Raw genomic sequence first — 20056 nt, 5'->3', positions numbered from 1 at the left:
TCATTTATTTTTGAACCCAGCTATGCTATATCTGAGCTAGTAAACAGTGCACAGGAGCATTCTTAGGTACTGGAATTGTTTTTTTTGTCTGGAATGGCTCTTGTCAGTGCCTTACCCAAGCCAACTCATGATGGCCCAGGCAGGTCCCAAATGTTGCTCTGGAGTAGGGTCAGGCCAGGGATAATTCCAAGCAGGCAATCAACCTTTCTGTTTTCACTCAGCTTCATTGTTGGACATCAAGAAAGCCTAATAGTAAGGATGAAGGAGTTATAAGCTGCTTGGTTTCAGGTCAGTGAACAGCCCTAGACATATTCAGTTTACTGGTATAGACAAGCCTACCGTGCTTCTTTGTAGGACTCTAAAAATTTAAACCTGTGAAGTGATTTTTAAGTTGCTGAATTTGTCACATCTGCTCAAAAAATCATTCTCTCCCTTAAGATAGAAGTAATAGTGTTTAAAGCTTTTGTTTTAAAGTGTTAATATTCAGTTATTTTCCAAAGAGTATTTTTCTGACATCTTAAGAGGACAGCAACATGTAAGACTGCATCTGTGTTTACAGTTTCTGCCTCTCTTAAAACCTAACATAGACATTATGAGGCTTGTGTTAATTAACAGGGTGAATACTGATCACATTTATTATAAGAATCTTCCTATTCTGTAAACTTTGTCTCTTGGTATGCTTTATTCTTTACTGGTCGTTCAAATATACTTTTTTTTGGAAACTGTCTTCATGCACTTGAGCCTTCTTGAAAAATGTTTGTGTCAGTACCTGCAAAATGATCTACCTGCATAGTACTCTCAGCTGCAATGAATGTTCTGTAATTTTCTCTTATTTAGTACTTGTTTTAGTGCTACAGATTTTCTTTTTCACTAATGAAACTGTTGGTCTACTTACACTGGACAGTGGGAGATGGCTCTGTGAAAGCAGTTAATCTCTTTTAAGGTTCTACTTGATGGTATCACTAATGAAATATTGCAACTGTTGAAATGAAAACTTTACTGGTAGATCAAAAGGGGAAGCTGGACCTGAGCAGGCCACACAGTCACTAAATCAAGCAGCCTGCAATACTCACACTGTCTTTGTATGAGACCCACAAATAGAGCTATTTTGGAAGATGATGGTGCTGATTTTTTTGGTTTTGTTTGGCTTTTTGTAGAAGTACTAAAAAATCAGCCAAAGTTTTAGTTATGCTTTCAAAGTCCCAGTGATCTAGTCCTGGTATACTGTTGAAATAAATAAAGAGTATATACAGTTTCCTGTGGTAGTTCATAATCTACATGAATAAGTATTCCTCTTTAAATAGTTCTACTAAACTTGCTAAATTATTCCAGGTAAATGTTTCTTTATTCTTTGCCCTTAGCAAAATGAAGTGTGTTTTTAAAGTATTAGTCATAGGACCACTGAAAAAATAGTTATTTGTTGAACCGGACTATCATAAGTGTTTTGGCTTTCTAGTTTAAGGTGAAATGACTGAACTGTGATATTTAGTAGCAATATTTTTATTTTCTATTGTTAGTTTAATTAAATAAAAAAGGGAAGAAATCCACCCATAATTCTGTCTTCATCTCTCTGTATTTCTGCTATTAATTTCAGTGAAAAAGAAACAATTTCTCATAGTTTGGGTAGGCAAAAAAACCCAAAACCAACACCCAAACACTCTTACACATAGTCCATTGAAAGCCAAAGAGTTATTTAAAAAAAACAACCAAAAAAACCTCAAATTCCACCACTACAAAAAACAAACACAAACCACAAACCACAAACCCAAAATTTTGATAGACTAGCATCAGCTATGCCAAATAACATGAACTGCTCGAGCCTCAGGCGTATGCAAAGTGGAAAAACAGGGCTATGTTTTTTTGTTAGAGCGCATCAATACATCAGTTTGTAGAAATACTACAAGTAAACACAATTGTTTTTCTGTCATGTTGTTTACCCTTCTCACTCCTAACATCCCAGGATGATTGTCCCAGGCCTTTTTCTGATGAAGGAATTACCTCTTGGGTGGTGTTGGGAGGACAGGCCATCTTCTACTCTCTGCTTTGCACTGAGCTTTGCCAGCTTTACATCATCCTACCCTGTAATAAATGAGATACACAAAAAACCACATTAAGGTGAACCACTTGCATAAAACCCAGCATTTATTGAAAGGTTGTATTTCCATTTACTGTTCAAACAGGAGTAGCCCAGAAACAGAAAAATGAAATCAAACCCACCTTGATTAAAGTTTTCAATGCACATGAATAAACTTTTAAAAGCAGATGGTATGGCCAAAGAGAACATATTTCAAATTGAGATTTACACAACCTAAATGGGTGTGCTGGTCACAAAATGAGGAGCTGCTGAGCTGGCACAAGTGTCAGGCAGCTGGAGCTGTTTCTTTGCCCACTCTTTGTTCAGAGGGAAATGAAAAAGAAGGGCTTATCTGATACATGTGTATACTTTTGCATGATATTTTTATCTTCATTTTCATTATTTAATGACAAATTAAAAACAAATAGTTAACACGTGCATAAAACTTGACAAATAGCAAACTGTGTCAGAAAGATATCAGCCCTGAAATGTGATTTTAGCATATAGACCAATGCAGTTATGAATGTGTGCCCTTCTGTCTTTTCGTTTGTTAGACACCCTTGGTATATACACTTGATGCTCTATACAAGAACTGATGAACAAGAATGAGAGAAGTCCTGGCATTACTGGAGATGATGGAAAGTAGTAGTGAGGGAAGAAGGAGGAGTGGAGAAATATTTCTAATATGAATGCATGTAGAAAAGTTTGCTGCTTCAAATGCTTAAGACCAATACAGTAACAGAATAACCAGCACTGGCTTGTGTTATTTTTGTTTGTAATTCTGTAAATGACACCTGAATGGTATGATAAACTTTTGGTTCCTGAGTTTGGTGTGTTATGGTCCTCTTTATTTAAATGTTATTAATCATTGCCTCTGAATTCTCAAATAGTTATTTTTTCATTGCTAAGAATTAAAGGATTGCAGCACTTCAGTAGAAAGGTTGATAATATTTAGGAAAAATAAAATATATGTACCATAATTATTCAGGAGCACGTGAATGCTCAAGAGAGCATCTTGATCATTGAACCTATACATGATGTTAAGTAATAATCGTATTCTAATGTACATCTTATAATGTAGAAGGCATTATATCCGCCATAAAATAATTGTTTCTGCACAACTGTAAAACAATTTAACATTCAAGCATCTTTACAACACTTAGTGTACATAGAAGCCTTCGTGTACATAAAACACAAAACATTTAAATTTCTTCTGAATAACTGCTTTCTATTAATGTTACATTTCGTGAAGTTACGATGTGTTCCTGCTAGTTTTGGTTGTGGAGTTTGTGTGTATGGTTGTAGTGGGTGTTTTTCAACGCAGCAGGCTAACAGTTGGACTGATAAGTCACCTTTAATCTATGTAGAAAATAAGTTTAAGTTACTCTTTTTAAACTCTGCAAATATAGTTGTAAAACCTGTTCTGCTTGCTCCCATCTGCAAATCTGGCATTGAAAAACCACATCTGCACAGATGCCTTTGGTGAAATAAAGATGGGTAATTTAAAGACTGTTGTAGGATTTCGTATATCAGCTTCATGAATCACTTTTCCATATAAGGTTAAGGCAGAGTTTTTACCTTTAGGTTGCTGAAGTTGCATGATATCTGGAAATTAAACTTGAGACATATAGACTGAAGTCTTATCTCAAATTTACATTTTATTGAATTTTGATGTGTATATTACAAAAGCAAAAACTTATAAAGGTTTGAATCAAGAAAGAAAGTTAAGTTTATTTTCACTGAAAACACAAAACAACTCTTGTAGAATTTCAGTTGCTAATTTTACAATCTTTTCAACTCCTAGTTTCTTACTAGAAGCAAAAAGTGTTTGTTTGCAGTCTAAAGACAATTTGGAAGTAGCAAGCATTTTGTGACAACCCTGTATTGATTATTTTTCATTTGGAACTTTAAAGGCAGATAAGTTTTAATGACTTTTTGATGGTTAAATCTGCTAAATTTTTAAAACATTGCAGTGGTTACGAACAATTCTTAAAACACATTTCTTTTTCAAATTTTATTACTATGAAATTAGAAAGACTTACTTTTTCAAGGTATTACATTTTTCTTAGTTGAGCAAATTACAAAATTATATTAATGAGTCTGATTTTTCAGGATGCAGGGCGATACCTGTATTGGCTCAAAAATCTACTTATTCATTTAGCACATATACTTCTTTATAGATGCATTGTGACCTAAATTTACAAGCTATCACATAAGGCCAAACAATCATAATGGGGTTTTACTTGTTTTCGCTCAACTTGCTGATCACCTACAGGTCTTATTGATTTAGGAAGAACCTTTTCTTCTCTATTAATGAAAATCAGGATGCTCAATTAGCTTATTCAAGTGATCCAGACCTGGTGACTCTTGCTTGCAAATGTCAATGTTGTTATTTGAGGTTATGATATCCAACAGGAACTGCCACCTCTGTGGATTAAGAGAAGGGGTAGTTTAAACCAGATATGAGCTGGTGGGGGCTGGCAGTTGGTGTAGGGGGAGTGGCATAGTAGTTTGTTTTCTAGTATTGCTTCCTAAAGACTTTCATTGTAAATGTTTGTAAGATATCTTAAAGATTACCATCATTGACTGGCATTGAAATTGTACTACAGCTGTTTTCATCATGTTCTGATACTGCATAAAGCATAAAATAGGAAAATCTATCTTATTTTATAGCATGAATGTTTTCAAAAAGAGATCAGTGTTGTTTGACCTGAACAACCTGAACAATGTTTTCTTGCTGAACCTTGGCTGCTTTCTGTGGAGAATTTGCTATTACACTTAGAGACACCCAACACAAGAGAAGATAGCATATTTAAAGTCGTTACAGTTGTTGTTACTCCTCTTCCCCTCAGATCTCATTAAGGCTTTTGTGCTTGGGGTGCCTATTCTCTCTATGGGAGCCAAGCCCCTTGGGCAGGTGCTCTTCTTTTCTGCGTCACTCTTTGGAAAGCCTCAGCACTACTGGGTTCACCTCCTTACAGCTGGTCATTTTGTTTGGGGGAATTGTGAAGTTTTTTTTATTTATGTCAGGGATCTGAAATTCTGAATTTTACTTGTTTTTCTAAAATGTTTGCTGGAGTTATCTTTTTGTTACAGATATTGTAAAGGCCTTTTATCTGCAATTATTTTTATTTCGATAACTAAATTGCTAAAGTAATGGAAGAATATCTGTGAAAGTAGTTTATACATACATTTAAAGTTAACTGAAGTAATTGCAGTACTTGAAAATTGTGTATGATTTTGGTGTTGCATAACAGTTTGTGTTGATTTTGCTGCCAATTGCAGTGAGAATACTGCATTTGATGCTTTACAAGACATACCAGTTCACTTTCTTCTATCTCCTTCTAACCACATTCTTTATCGATATATCATCTTACATATCGTGGAAATAAGTACTTTTATAGTCACAGTCATAGTCATAAATTCCTACCTGGCTATTTCTGCCAGGTACTGTTTACCTGTGCCCCTCTAGGGCACGTTTTTTACATGGTATCTTGTATGGATATGCTTTGCTTCCACTATTTTCTAAATGACAGCTCATTTTTTTCTTACTGGGTATTTCTCTCTCTAGGAGGAGACAATTTAAATAGTCATGTGTTCAATCAGTGTGTTAAAAAAAGAATATTGATTCTTGCTCGTCTCTAGGTATTTTTTTCTTGTGAGGGAGTTCATACTGATAATGTAATCAATTAATATTCTCTCTTTCAGGTTTAACAGATGAAAAAGTGAAGGCGTATCTTTCTCTTCACCCCCAGGTACTGGATGAGTTTGTGTCAGAAAGTGTAAGTGCAGAAACTGTGGAAAAATGGCTAAAAAGGAAAAATAACAGACAAGAAGGTAAGTTCTTTTCATTTGCTATTAATAGTTAGCTTTGAACAACTCAGTTATTTTTAGATTTAGAAAGGAAACCTAGTTTTGGTAAAACTTGACTGTTATAATTTTTATATTTAGGTTCCACAATTTTTTTAAAGGCAAAAAAACCCCTGGTTTTTTTATATTTTCAGCCTTTTGGTATTTCTATTTTGAATTATTTTGGTATTCATTTTGGAAGTTTAGTTTACCCACTTTAAGTTGCAAATACTGTTCTGTCAATCTGCAATGTCTGTTTTGAGAACATAACTTGGACTTCTTGGATCTAAAATTGATAAGTTTTGAATTAAAATTATGCAGGATGTGCAGAATGTAAGCCTCAGTAAATTATTGGATATATCATCTCAAAGGTTACTACTTGCAACATATATTAAGTCAATTTTAGATAGGAATATTCACACAGAGGTTATAAACCAGTGTGTTGAATTCTAGAGGTGTTTCTGTTGGGTTGCTTTAGATAAAAGACCTCACTAAACAGACCCAGAAGATATTTTTATGAGTCAGCTTGTATTGACAACACCTGTAAATTTTGTAATGACCTTAAATTTTGTGAGATTGTGTAATGTACAAACATAAAATTCATACAATGCTAACAATGATTTGAAATGTACCAGGTAAAATGCAAAAGAGGAAATTACCAAGGTGAGGGAAGAAACCCTGATTTTGCTTTGAATGTGAATTACTTTGTGGCTGACTTCTAAGGTGCTTGAGGTCTAAGTTCTGGTGATACTTCTCATTTTAAAAAGAGGGGCTAGGATTTGGGCAAGGGACAAAATCATATTGAGCCAGATTTCTGGTGGTGATGACTATATCTGATATTAAGGTGGCAGTAAATTGTTGTTGATTTAAAGAGATTACCTAGTGGAAGAAGTATATAGCAATAGACCGTCAGTATCTTTGTAGTTTACAAACTGCAGCACTGTAGGATGCTTATTGTTATAATCCACAAAAGCAATCAGAAAATCAGTGTTATGAATCAAGGGAATAAGTTGTGACAATGCTTTTTGTAAACAGAAGATTAAAAAAAATGTTTTAGTGTTACCAGAAATTCATATTATTTATTTTTAAGAACTATGTTCATTTAAAAGTGATGATTTTTCTCTAAGACACTTGAATTTGCCATAAGAAATCATTTGTGTGTGTTTATAGTCTGAGTCAAGGATCTGGATGCTAAAACCGAATGAATGCTTCGGATAATTTTCATTTTCAATATTGTTATATTGCTAAGTGGAATTTATTAGTTCCTTTGTTGCTCAAGGTTTCCAATTTTTGGGGAGGAGGGGAGAAAGGTGTGAACCGAAGATACATTTTTGTGGAAATCCTAATGAAACTTTTTGAACCAACTGCAAAACCAAAGTAACTGCTGACCATTGTCTCAGCGAAGTTTGAACATGAATAACTGCAACAGTGTGATTTGTCTGGTTTTTTTCTTAGACTTTAAAACTCGTATATTATGGCTAATTCTCCCTAAACTTGTATTAAAACTGTCAAGCAATAGTTGTGCTATCATTATCATTCAGCTTCATATCTGATATCATCAAACGAATCTTTCTGCCTTCCTGCTACTTCCCTTTTGCTGACAGTGATCTTTAAGGTGGCTGTATTTGTTACATTACGGGCAGTTATGCAGATGTGACTTCCTTAGTGTTGGATTTTAGATAAAAATAAGCAGAACCAGATTTAAAACTACACTTGCCAAGTCAAAAAGAATAATTTGAATGCATTTTGTTTATAGAATGAAACAGATACTGATGAGCCTTCTCTGTGGTTTTCTTCTAGAAAGATAAAATAAGATAAAATCTCTCTGATAAGAAAACAGCCTAATTTTTCAGAATGCAACATTTTTAGAAAAGAAATTTGCCAGATGATTTACTCAGTTTATGCTTTGTATGTACAAATTCTACTACCTGAGTTATGGTGGCATTGAGAAATGAGGAGGAGAGGATGGAACTGAATCTTTTGGTATCAGCATGGATGTGTGGTGACTTAAAATGACTAAGTAGCCTCAGTAACTTTACATCAGTAGGGGTATGATTTTCCCTCTATCCTCTTGCTTTAATGTAGTCTACTTTATGAATGTTCACATCATGTAATGTGATACAGACAAAAAAGTAAGCTTTGTTTTTATTAGAAAGTTGCCAGGCAGGCAAAATGCTTTTTTGAGGTCTCTGGCTTAGTGTCTGTACTCTTACACATTGGTGACGCAGAACAGTCATTAACCTATATGCAGAAATTGTGTCCTGCCTGATTTACAGACATCCAGCTGTGTGTACTCTTCAGCCAGAAGTCAATGGGCCTGCAGCCAGGGTAGTTTATCTGAATTTCATTAGCATGAGCATGAACTGAAATGTCCGATTTGGACTTAAGTGAACCAAAATTTATCCATGACAGAGATTCACTGAATTAGTTACTTTAGATGGATCTTTTTTTTAACCTAAAATATTAAAAAGGAAGGAAATCAGTAAATACCGTACTGTTTAAGGTGTAACTATATCCCAAAACATAATGAGTTGTGTATGACAAATCTTGTATCTATCACAGTAAATGTTATATTGAAAGTTGCTCACGACAGTTTGGTAGTGATGGTGATCTACCTGGGATTATAAGATACATTTTTCTTTACCCTCTTTTTATTTTTCTTTTTCATGGTATATTGGAGAAAACCTGCAAGGGTGCCAATGGGAAGGAATGCTGCCTGATATTTGGGCATTCACTGCAACTTTTTGAACTCTGACTATTATCTACCGATAAAATACATGCTCAAAACACACCCAGGCCTTGTATTGTTGCACACAGCATTTCCAAACGATTCTATTTGTAATAAACAAACACTTGAGTTTTATTTTTTTTCTATCCAGATAATGGCTGAATTAATCTTCCAGAAGAACTTTTCTTTTCCAGATGCCTAGATATAATACTCTTAGAACTCACTTCTTCCATTGTCCCCTTCCACACCATTCAAGCAAAAGTAGCAGATGATTGTAGCAAGAGCCATAATATTTTGGAAGCTTTAGGCTCTGCTGCTGGATAGATCCTCATCTCCCAACAAATTTCTCAGAAAAATATTTATGAATTTCAATATTAATTATGTTATTTGAAGCTTCGCTACCACAACACTAAGAGACTAAGCACATAGATTATAAGTCAGATGTGCATCTTTTACACTGCTGATACTGAATTTCATAGATGTCTTTCCTAATCTTTTTAAAGACCTTTTTTATAGGAAGAAAAAGGAAACTGTACAGAATTTGAAAGCTGCCTATCACTTAACATAATTATTGCTTCCCAGGGCCCTCATGTTCATCAAAGTGCACGATCATGTGCTTAATTAATGCTGTATATGGACACATTAACAGCTTTATACATTATTTTCTTCCAGCAATACTTGCCCAAAACAGGAAAGCTATGTATAGTGGGAACTTAAGGTGCTTTGCTACCATACGAATGCTGTTGTTAGGTAATTCATAAATACAATTTAAAAGAAGAATTAAATAAAAAATAGTACATTCAGTACAGAGTACAACACTGATTATGTTCAGAAGTTATTGTCTATTAAGTGCAGTGGACTTACTGCATTTCCAGGAAGCTGAAATTTCATAATTGATCTGAAAAAAAAAAAAAGAAAAAGTGAAGAAATTAGAAATTGCTTGCTTAATATGACATTATTATGATATTGCTGTAATTTTTATTTGGGTTGTATAAGCCCTCAAGGAGATACCGTTTTTCCTAGGCTTTGAAAAACATTAAGATTAATTTTCTTAGGATAAGCCTAAGGTATTGCCATCCTGCTACTAATATTATCTTTTATGGACTTCATAATGTAATACTCTGCTGTAACCTGCTGTACATTCAAGAGAATGTATTATGTAATGTGACAAAAATATTTAGCATTTTCTGATATGTCCTTACATGAGTTGTTTAAACAGAAACATAAAATGGCTTTTTAAGTAATTTCACATATATTCATTTTTCTGGACTGTTTTTTCCTGCTATGCTTTCCTGTATCCAGGGTTCCAGTTAGTGCTAAATAAATGCTATTTGATAGCTATGGTGTTGATATGATGCAAATGATTAAATGAGTGTATTCGGTTGTTTCAGTTAAAGGACATTTGTGAACATTCAAAGTAATTTTTCTTTTTTATTTATCATTACACAATAAATTCACTTATAGTTTTATGCTATTACTGTAAGCAGTCTGCCTGACTGCTTTATAAAGGGTAGTTTTTCATTAGTCATTTAAATTCATGATTTTCTCATGGTGTATCTCATTCTTATGGTGTTTCTTCTGAAGCAACTGTTTGTAGACTCAGAATTCAGATTAAGTCTTGATTCTATTCTCTATTTAGCTCAGCAAATTCACTTTTCACCCTTTTCCCCCTTCCTTTCTACGTGCCCTAGAAGTGGACAAAGATGACAGTCAGATATGGTGCATTTGGTAGAGGACTGGAATCAGTCATCTCTGAATATGCTCCTTCCAATCATTTGAAAACTCTGTAGACTACTTCCCTAGAGTAGCTTTCAGTGAGCTAATTGAGTATAGAAAGGATAGAGCTCTGTGCAGGTTTCTTTTTCTTACTTTATAGTATGTGCTGAGTTGAAGGTTTTGGTGACTGAGCTAGTTTATTTAAGACTGATCCATTCTGTGATCTTTAGACACAGAAGCCTTTTTTTTAGTCCGTTTTTCTTAACTGGAGAAAGACCTGGAGGAATAGGATCTGTGGCAAGAGACTTTGTCATACCCAGACTTTGAGACTATATATAGAGAATTTGTTTACTAGTCCCTTCAGACTAATACTGAAAGAAAAATTGTACTAGGCTGCATCGTTGACATATAAAAAAATAAAAGTTCCGTACAGAAAATGGTTTATTTTCTGGTGTTGCAGTTCCAGGTTTTAAGGTATCAGCATAATGGGCTTTAAAGTTTGCTACAGTCCTTGAGAGGCAAAATAGTGAGTTTTGGAGAGATATTGATATGTAGCTCTATTTAGGGAGCAAGTCTGTACTTAAATATTTATAGTTAAGCAATACTGAAGTACAAATTTCTACATTAGATCATATTTATTCCATTATTTACTCTTTTAATTATGTTATTCATTCTGGCTTTTAAAGGATGGTGTGTAGAGAAACATTATTTGCACTTTGCCTAAAGTTGTTAAATATAAGAAAGGATGAATAACATGCATTTCCATAAGCAGGGATGGAGTATATGAAAAGATATATGAAGGTAGGACATGTGTCAGTATATGTATGCTAAATATATGTCATCTTGCTGCCAGAATTAAAAAGAAAAAAAAAAAAGGAGCCTAGGCTTGGTTTGTTAGTTTTTGAGGACTGTGCATTTCCACACTGACTAAGCAGAGATACCTGTTTGCTAGTGCAGGGTAGGAACTGTAGCACTGTAGATGAGGCATACTCAGAATCTGGAGACTATCACTCCACAACTTGCTGCAATTCTGACGTATCCCCAACCCAGGCAAGAGGAACTGATTTGGCAGCATGTTAATGACCTCCTTGATTTATAATTAGGCTGTCTTAATATTTCATTGATGCTGCAGACATGCTGTTTCATTCTGATGCATTCCTGCTGTGCTTATGTTTGTGACATCCAAGCAGGCAACAAATACGTGCCAAAAAACAAGAGTGATTGTGGGAAATATTTGGGCATTGCTGACTTTGCACCATTGACACCAAAGTAGTAGTTCTTAATGCTTCTTATTTGCAAACCCCAGTATTTACATACTTTGACACCTTTCTAGGATTTTTTTTTTCTCAAAATAAGACAGAAAGGATGAATCCTCCAATTCCATTCTCTCCAGTACAAGTGAAATAATTGCTTACCCTGTTCTTACTCTTCCCTCAGTGTCACTAATGGCCAGTTAGAGACAAGATGTTGGTCTAGGTGGTCTTGAGGGTCTGAACCAAGGTAACTGGTATGATACTGACAGTATCATACCCAGATTCTGGGATAACATCTAGACTGATAAAAGTTGCCTCTATTGTACGTGTTTTTCTCAGAAAAGTTGCAATAATATCTGGGAACTGGGTAGATCCCGTTTCTCTGTGTATTTGGTATAGTCCTCACTTACACAGAGATAAAACCAATTCAGAGACTTTTGTATGGAATAGTTTACAGGTTGCCATTTTTCATGTGTCTAGAAAGTTTATATTAGTGTATCAGTATTTCAGAGGCAGATAGTTGAAGTAAAGGCAATTCCCGGTGCTGTGGTGGAGCTCTACATACTCCAGATAAGGAAAATGGCATACATTTGTCACGGGTACAGAAAAATTTTGAAGAAGATTTCTGGGGAGACTGTTGTATTTTAACATTGTTTTTAAAAATTGTTTTATTGCTGCATCATTTCCTGAAACAGTTGGTATGATTGTCTGAGATGAAATGGTTTCTTTCCTGTGTGACCACTTCAATGGGTTTTTTTAATTGTTTTCTCTGAGTTAATCAGAAGAGAGCCAGCTTAGAGGTGGGTTCGTTTAGGCTGTGAAAATATTAAGAAGGAGTTAGTGAAAAAGTTTTTCCTTGTTATGTTGTCAGTGTGTTCCTTTGGACAGAAAAAAAAAAGGCTAATGGAAAAGATCTATAGGTCAGTTAGATCAGGAATTATTTAATGTACTGATAGTACAGAAATATTGAGCAGTGGTCTCTTCGTAGATAATACTGAGGTCCTGAGTGGTAATGCTGTTTTCTGTTCAATGTGTCTTGATGTTGAAGCAGTTACTGATTTTATTCTTTATTATTTGAATGGCTATCACTAGCAAACTCCAAACAAGTGCCAAAATTAACTTGGTACATTGTTTTCTTCTAATTTGCCGAAGAATGTGAGATTTATTGTCTGATTTCTTTTTTTTTTTTTTTTTTTGAGTGGGTTAGGTGAAGGAGGTGATTTTTCTATTTTTCTGGAGCTCTCCTGCATATTTAGAATTGTTTAGATGGTCAGAGATTTGCAGAGGGTAATCCTTTAATGACGAGATGTTTGGCTTTAGGAAGTAGACGTCACGGCTTGGTCTGAGTTCCCTTTTGAACTAATTGCGTTAATCACATTATATCTAGAGCAATTATTCTCAACGTGTACTTAAACTAATGTTTGTTGTGTCTTTGTTAGGCTTGAATTGGGAGTGTTTATGTTTTTTTCTGTCTACTCAAAAATACTGCTTCTTATTTGTAAGCCTTGCTTCACAGAATCATTTTCTGACCAGTACTTCTAGCTATATTAGAAAATAAACTGACTTTGATTTTTGTCGTTTCTCAATCTTTCTAGGATTTAGGATATGGAACTTCTTTTAGTGTCTCACTGAGGAACAGGTTTCCCAGTTTTCTTATTGTTTCTCTTCAGTTTGCATTTTGAACCTTTCCAGATTATCAATATCTTCTGTAAAGTATGGGCAGTATAGGAGTGATACTGTTACAATAATGGGTTCATTAGTGTTGTATGCAAAACAAAACCATTTTACATACTGTCTCCTGTGTGAGACAGTACTCCTTAATGTTGTCTGGCCTTGATGCTCTTTGTTTTCAGATTATTTCTCTCCTGTACATGGATCTTTGTTGTAGAGTAAAAACCAAGCAAGCAAAAGAAAAAAAAAATCTCACTAATTGGTGGAGGAGCTCCATTCCGATGACATATGTGAAGACTGTATACCCACGTAGCTAACACTTTTTAATAATTATAATTTATGTCAATGTCAGCTAACCTGTTTTACCTGCATTGAAATGGAGTAGGAACATTCCCTGTAAGCTGAGAAAGCAATAAGTAACAAGGGAATAGTCATTAACTTTTATGGGACAGTAGGTTTTTAATCCAAGTATAGAAGTATTAAGTTGAGAAATGTTGGCTAAACAAGGTCTGTATTCAGACATTGACCAATAAGGATAAAATGACAAAATGTAAAATAACTATAGATGTCTGGTTTGTTTGTTCTGTCCATTAAATGAGACTTGCATCATTGAGGAAAAGAAGATATGTGGTAATGCAGTGTAATAGTCTGTTACACTTCATGTGCACAAAGAAAGGATAAATGCCATATTTATTCATGGATATTCTGTATGGAAGTAGTGAAAACTCAATTCAGTAAAGTTCTTGATACCTTATCTGTATGTAATATATCTGCAAAAATTCTACCATCTCTTTTATCTCATAGGAAGTACAGGAAGCCCTGAGGATGAGTGAAAATTCTTCTTTACTGTGGAGATGGCTAGTTGGGTATAAATGATAATGTCATATTTTGTAAATGGATGATTTTATGTTTCTGGCGGTAGAAACAATTAATATTTGTCTTAACCTCATATTGGCTATTAGTGAAGATTTTCTGCAGAAATTTTTCTTCTGAAACTGCTCTGTTGTCTTAAGACTTTGAAATCAGATTGTACACACAGAACAGTAAAGTACAGGCATAGTATGGGCTTAATGCAGACTAAAAATTTTCGGTGTGTTATCCTGTGATGATTTAGCTAATAATTATGGTAATTCAGTTACTTTATCCTTTAAAGTAGCTATGATTAGATAGAATTTTAGACTAGTCGTTCTGTGTTTGTCTATCAGATCAGATTCAGTGCAACTGATTCAAAAGGTGTACTTTTCCTGGTGAGTCATGGATACTCCCTTTATTTGTCCTAGTGGTCATTGGTAGATCAAGTGCTTTGAAGAGGTAGCTTTGTCCAAAAATTACTTCTTCATACTGTGCATGGTGAAATAAATCCTGTCAGTAAACTTTCAACTGGACTATAGTAAACTTTTTTTTTTTATGTTCTATGAGTGCATGTTAAATTACTTTCCCACTTCATTCAGCAAGAGGAAGGCCTACTTCATTCTCATTGGTTTACTTCTATACATTCACTAATTTATTGCTTCAGGTGACGATACCTGTTTAAATATGTTATAGGAGAGATACATATATTGCACATAAATGAGCGCTGTTACCTCTGTGTAGCTGACATAGGCTTTTGCTGATGGAAGATTCATGTCACAAATAGTAGTCAAGTATGTAGAAGATGTTATTAAACATGTAGGTGGAAATTATTTGGTTCAAAGCGTCTACTCAAGTTTCAGACAACAAAAAAAAGCAACAACAAAAACTCCCAGAAAACTTTGAGATGAACCTTTTTCAATGGTCTTCAAAGATACATGTTTGGAGAAAAAGCCCTCCTATAGATTACTACGTTGCTAAGAACTGGGAAGTAAACCATGGGAATTCCTAGATAATTTTCACTACAGAGGACTTTAGTAGTCTGAGAGGGATTTTTATTTTCATAAACTGTCTGAAAAAATGGATGCATACTAGGATGATAACATTTCAGATATCCTGAAAATTAAAACGAGATGTATAGAGGCACAAAAGAATCTCATAAAGTGTCAGATAAAAATGGTTTTTGACAGATCCTTGCCTCTTGCCATGCCAGGCCTAGCTGCATGGCATGTCCCATCTGCAAGGCTAAACTGCTTTTTCTTCCCTCCCGAATATGGTGTTGCATCCAAATTATCACCTGAAATAGTCCCGGACATCTGATTCCAAATATTGTTTTGGAAAAGTGCAAATTGGCAAGATCCAAGCCATAATGAGTTTGCAAACAGTTAATCAGGTACTGGTGATGTTCAAGCCCTAATTCCTCCATTACTTTAGGCCTAGCCTGAATTAGTTAAGGCAGCTTGGGGAACGATGCTAGGAATATAATGGAAAAATCAGTCGTTAGAGTCTGGGAACAGATAGAGAGCTCAGCCAAATACAAGTGAACAGAAACTATCATTAAGTCCTTGCAGAAATCTGTGATTAATTTGAAGTTCAGATGCTCTATACAGGTAATGTCACCTCCTCAGGATACACAGAACAGCAAAGATGACCGGATGTGTAGATGTCTCTAATCTGTATTTCTGCAAGTTCAAAAAACAAGCAAGAGAGGAAGTATTTTTTTAACATTGAGATAGTTTTGTGGATACAATATGAGAGAGGCTAACAGTTCTCTCAGCACAGCTGAGGGGGGCAATGAACTGTTTGACTAGCAGCATGTGAGGGTTGGAGGAATCACTTTACTGGACTTTATCAATGGCAAATATACTTGGATAACAGGACACTGAGTTTAATTATGTTTACTTAGTTTAATCATTTAGGCAATTTGAGCAAAAATGTGTGACTATCAATTACAGAACAGGAGGAGATTGTATATTGTAATTTTCTCTGGGTCTGAAGGGAATGGACCTTTTTTTCCCTGTGGAACACTTCAAGCTCTTGTGTTAGGAGGTTTGGCGGGAAATTATAAAGGGTTATAAAACCAGTGCCTGTTGGTGTTGAGCCAATGACAAGTATAAATTTTATTTATACTTTAAGCATCAGAACTGAAAAGCAAAAAATAATCAAATAATTAGTTAAAGAATAATATTTTCTCAACAGTATTGTTCAGTTTCCATTCTTTATCAATTCCATGAAGACATTTACATCTACTGAACTAAGTATATGGCATTTGAGGATGCTAGTTCACTATTCGTAGATCTTGTGCTCTTTTGTAGCAGTTTTGTTTTGTGGTGGAGGGAGGTTGCCAAGGTCTGAATTTCTTGCACTGGCTACTGCATTTAGTTCAATTCTGCCACAAAAAAGAGCCCCAATTCTGGTAGCATTGCTAACTCTTTATAAGGCCAGTCTTGCTTATTATCTTTACACTATTATGAATTTTATGATGCTGCTACCAAATAGAGGTGGATTTTTCATTCTGTAAAAGACCTGAGCTGTACCAATTTTATAATTTTGACTGTCATGATGAAGACAGTTGACAGATTTACCTTTTCCGTAACAGAAGGACACCCTGCAAAATGACTTGACTACAGATTTGAAACAACAGGATGCCCTTTTTCACAAAACCCATGCCTAAATTATGAACCAATTAACATAATATATTTGAGATGTTAAAAATGTAAATGGGTTCAAAAAGTGATTAGACACGTTCCAAAGAAGAAATACATCATCAAGAGCTGTTACATACTATGATCCTGTTTCAGCCTCCAGCTGAGAAAATTCATAAGCATCTGATTGCTCTGAGGACATACTGGAGTAAGTATATTCTGTACATCTGTAGTCTTGTGTTCTCTCTCCTTTTCATGTAGTGTAATTTCTTCAAACTCTTTTCCTGTTTTCTTTCTAAATGAACTGTTACTAGCCATTGTCATAGACTATGAACTTGAGTAGATGGACTTTTTAGTTTAGCAGAATAGGGTCATTGTTCTCTGTCATTATGCTTCTGCTGCCTCTCTGGGATTTATATACCATCCATTGTTAGAATTGTGAGCCAAATTGTCTTAATAACACATTTGAATATTCTGGAAAAGAAACTCTGTTTTTATATTATAACACGTTCATTGATCTTCTTAGTTAAGCTGCAGGAAATCCCTTCAGTTATGACAATAAAGTGTCTTTCAAAATATTTGGAGACTGCACCTTATTCCGACTTTTGTTGCTTGGCTGCAGAACTGAGCTAAATTATTTTATTCCTTCTTCCAAGCTGCAGTATGCAGATACCCGTAAGTGGTGATCTTCTTTGACTTGCAGAAAAAGAGGTTTGTCTAGTTGAAATTGCTGAGTAACAGTGATTAATAGCATAACTTTCTGTGTTTTTTTTTTAAATGCAAAGCTATAATCTTATGTATGTTGAATTGGTTGTTCAGGCAAAAGGGAGCTCTTTTACAAGGTCCTCATCCTAAAGCGAGGGTTTCATTTCATTTGTCATTAAGTGTGGACAGTGAAAGGTGAAGAGAAAAGAGATGGTTGTGTTGATGAGCAACAAGGGTTTGGAAATTAATAAGACACAATTCAATAACAGGTGTGGAAGGAGGAATGTTGGTGAGATTTTGAAGGATTTATAGCTGTTGGGTGTAACTGACATTAGGTTTTGGTAAGTGGGGTGGGGAAGTGACAACAGACTGGTTACAATTGTACTAATTCAATCCAAGTGCGTTCGTTGTGAACTCTTGGAAATATCTTCATGAAGTGCATCAGGTATTTGTATAGCAATAAAGAGATGTTTATTCTGGGGGACTTGCTGGGCAGTGATTTTGGATTTACAGTGAACACTTATGGAGGTTCATCAAAACAACTTTTTAAGTTACTAACTGCGCAGTGACCCTTCTTTTTGAATTAGAGTTGTCATGACCCACCTAGTGAATGCCTCTGTAGGACAGGAGGTTACTTCACATGAAGTTTTCAATTACTGGAATGTACTTTTTTTGCATTGTATAACCTAGGAAACCATGTCATTGTGACACCTGCTGGTTTACCATCATGTATATATTTCATGGTCTAGCATATGAATATGCTTGAGGGATAATCTGAATTCTCCCTATTATCTGTTACCTTTCTTAAACAAACTTTTAGTTTTAAAGATGATAGTTTGTTTTTGCAGACATGTACTATTACCAGGTTGCCTTTTCCAACTGTTCTCTGGCCAAAATAATTTTTATAGAAAATAACTGCTGTCCTCCCCTCTACTTGTATGATTGTGTTCCTCAAAAAAATTTTACTTCTAAGTAGTTATGAAGGACAATAAATCTCCGATACATTTCAATATTTGGGCTACCTATTGTAGCAGCCAACTATATACACCTGGTACAGTGAATATATGTATACATTCCAGTACAGAGAAAATGGCACCATATAATATAGGAAAAGGGTATTACAAATATTTTCTCAAGTTATGTTTTTTTGGAGTTTTTTCCTCAAAAATTCTTTGTTGCCCTTATTAGTAACAGTTATCAAATTCTGAATCAATGCGGTTTGAACATGTGTGGAAACAATTAAGACTCTTCAAAATTTCCAATAGATGGCATAGAACAGTATTGTAGAGTCACAGAAATATAGAAAATCTCAGAAATATGTTATCTGTTATGATCCAGTCCAGCATCTTTTAGTGACTGTTTTCAGAGCTAAACATTCATGAATGGACTACTGGACCATGATGGCAGTTTTGCGCTTCACAAATAGGTCTTTAGGATTTGAGAATGGATATATTCAAATTTTGGAATGCATACTACAACTGCTGGTTTCCTCACAGGCAGATTTATTTAAGCATTGTCAAGTCTGACCCTTGATATATGGACATAAATGAGATGCTTTTAAACACACTTGGAAGAAACTAGCCAAACCTATGCTTTTTTTCAGGATGGTGTAGGTTATTTGATTCTTTTCTTTGTAGTGTGATGGTGGTAATGATGATTCTGTTCACAAATGTGGTTGACTTGTCATCATTCTGAACTTGCCATTTGTTAGTTTATATAGCTGTCTATCAGCTAATAATCTGGAGGTGCTTCTGGAGCACTTCTAGGAAAAATTCTCTCCTCTTCCCTCCCCTTCCTCTCTCCTCTCTCTTTCCTTTTTCCCTTGTAAATCTAGTTAAAGGGAGAGAAGATATTTGCTTTAACTTTTCTTCGTTCTTAATAAATGGGCGTAAAATTTTGGATAAATATATCTTAGTATTCGGGTATTATACTTTTTTTCCTTTATTTTTGTGACACATCTTAAAATAAAGACTTATTTCAAATAACACAATATTTTCTCTGGAAGTTTTCTCAACTGCAGAATTTATTAGTTGAGTTTTTGAAGAGCACTCTCTTCTACAGACTGTTAAGAAATTATTGGCTTTTTCTGAGCAATTATCTCTATGTAGATCTTCTCGTCAGGCATAGAAATCAACACCTGCTTAGGTCAGCATCATCTAATTTGTATTTGTACCTTGTTTGCCTTTTGATAACTAGACAAAATAAAGCCTGGTGGTACTTAATTTTCTTTACCTCGCTAGGCTTGTTGTTTTTTAGGTATATATTAATATATTTCTTAGTTCTAAGATCATTGGGAGATATGCAGTTTTAGTAGGTTTTCATTCCAAGGTCTTCCATTTCTTTTTATATGTCACAGTGGTGGAATGATTTCCCTTGCTCTTAAGGCTCTCTCTCTTGTAATATGTCCAAACCCCTCAGACATGGTTGTCTGTCTTTCAGGACTCTTTCTGAAGATGGATTTTCTTAAACATACAGAAACAGAAACCTCTTTTGCACAGTATTTAGGTGAAATTTGTCTCAGAGCTAGGCAGTCAGGGGCTTTCTGACATCATTTAATAAAAGTTTG

The 20056-nt window shown here is 34.9% G+C and overlaps 1 protein-coding gene across 4 annotated transcripts in view; it reads left to right on the top strand.

Annotated features, from left to right (window-relative positions):
• PDE10A (phosphodiesterase 10A) overlaps positions 1-20056 on the top strand; it is a 350975-nt gene that overhangs the window by 248370 nt on the left and 82549 nt on the right. For all 4 annotated transcript variants that reach the window (XM_025895637.2, XM_029961608.1, XM_029961609.1 and 1 more), the window contains exon 2: positions 5783-5911. In XM_025895637.2, the coding sequence (XP_025751422.1) occupies positions 5783-5911 (129 nt within the window). The remainder of the gene's footprint in view (positions 1-5782; positions 5912-20056) is intronic.

Source organism: Manacus vitellinus, unplaced genomic scaffold (genome assembly GCF_001715985.3).
Source record: "Manacus vitellinus isolate BGI_N305 unplaced genomic scaffold, ASM171598v3 scaffold_37_pilon, whole genome shotgun sequence".
NCBI lineage: Eukaryota > Metazoa > Chordata > Aves > Passeriformes > Pipridae > Manacus > Manacus vitellinus.
Note: the sequence above shows the minus strand (reverse complement) of the source record. Positions and strands in the feature narration are given on the sequence as shown.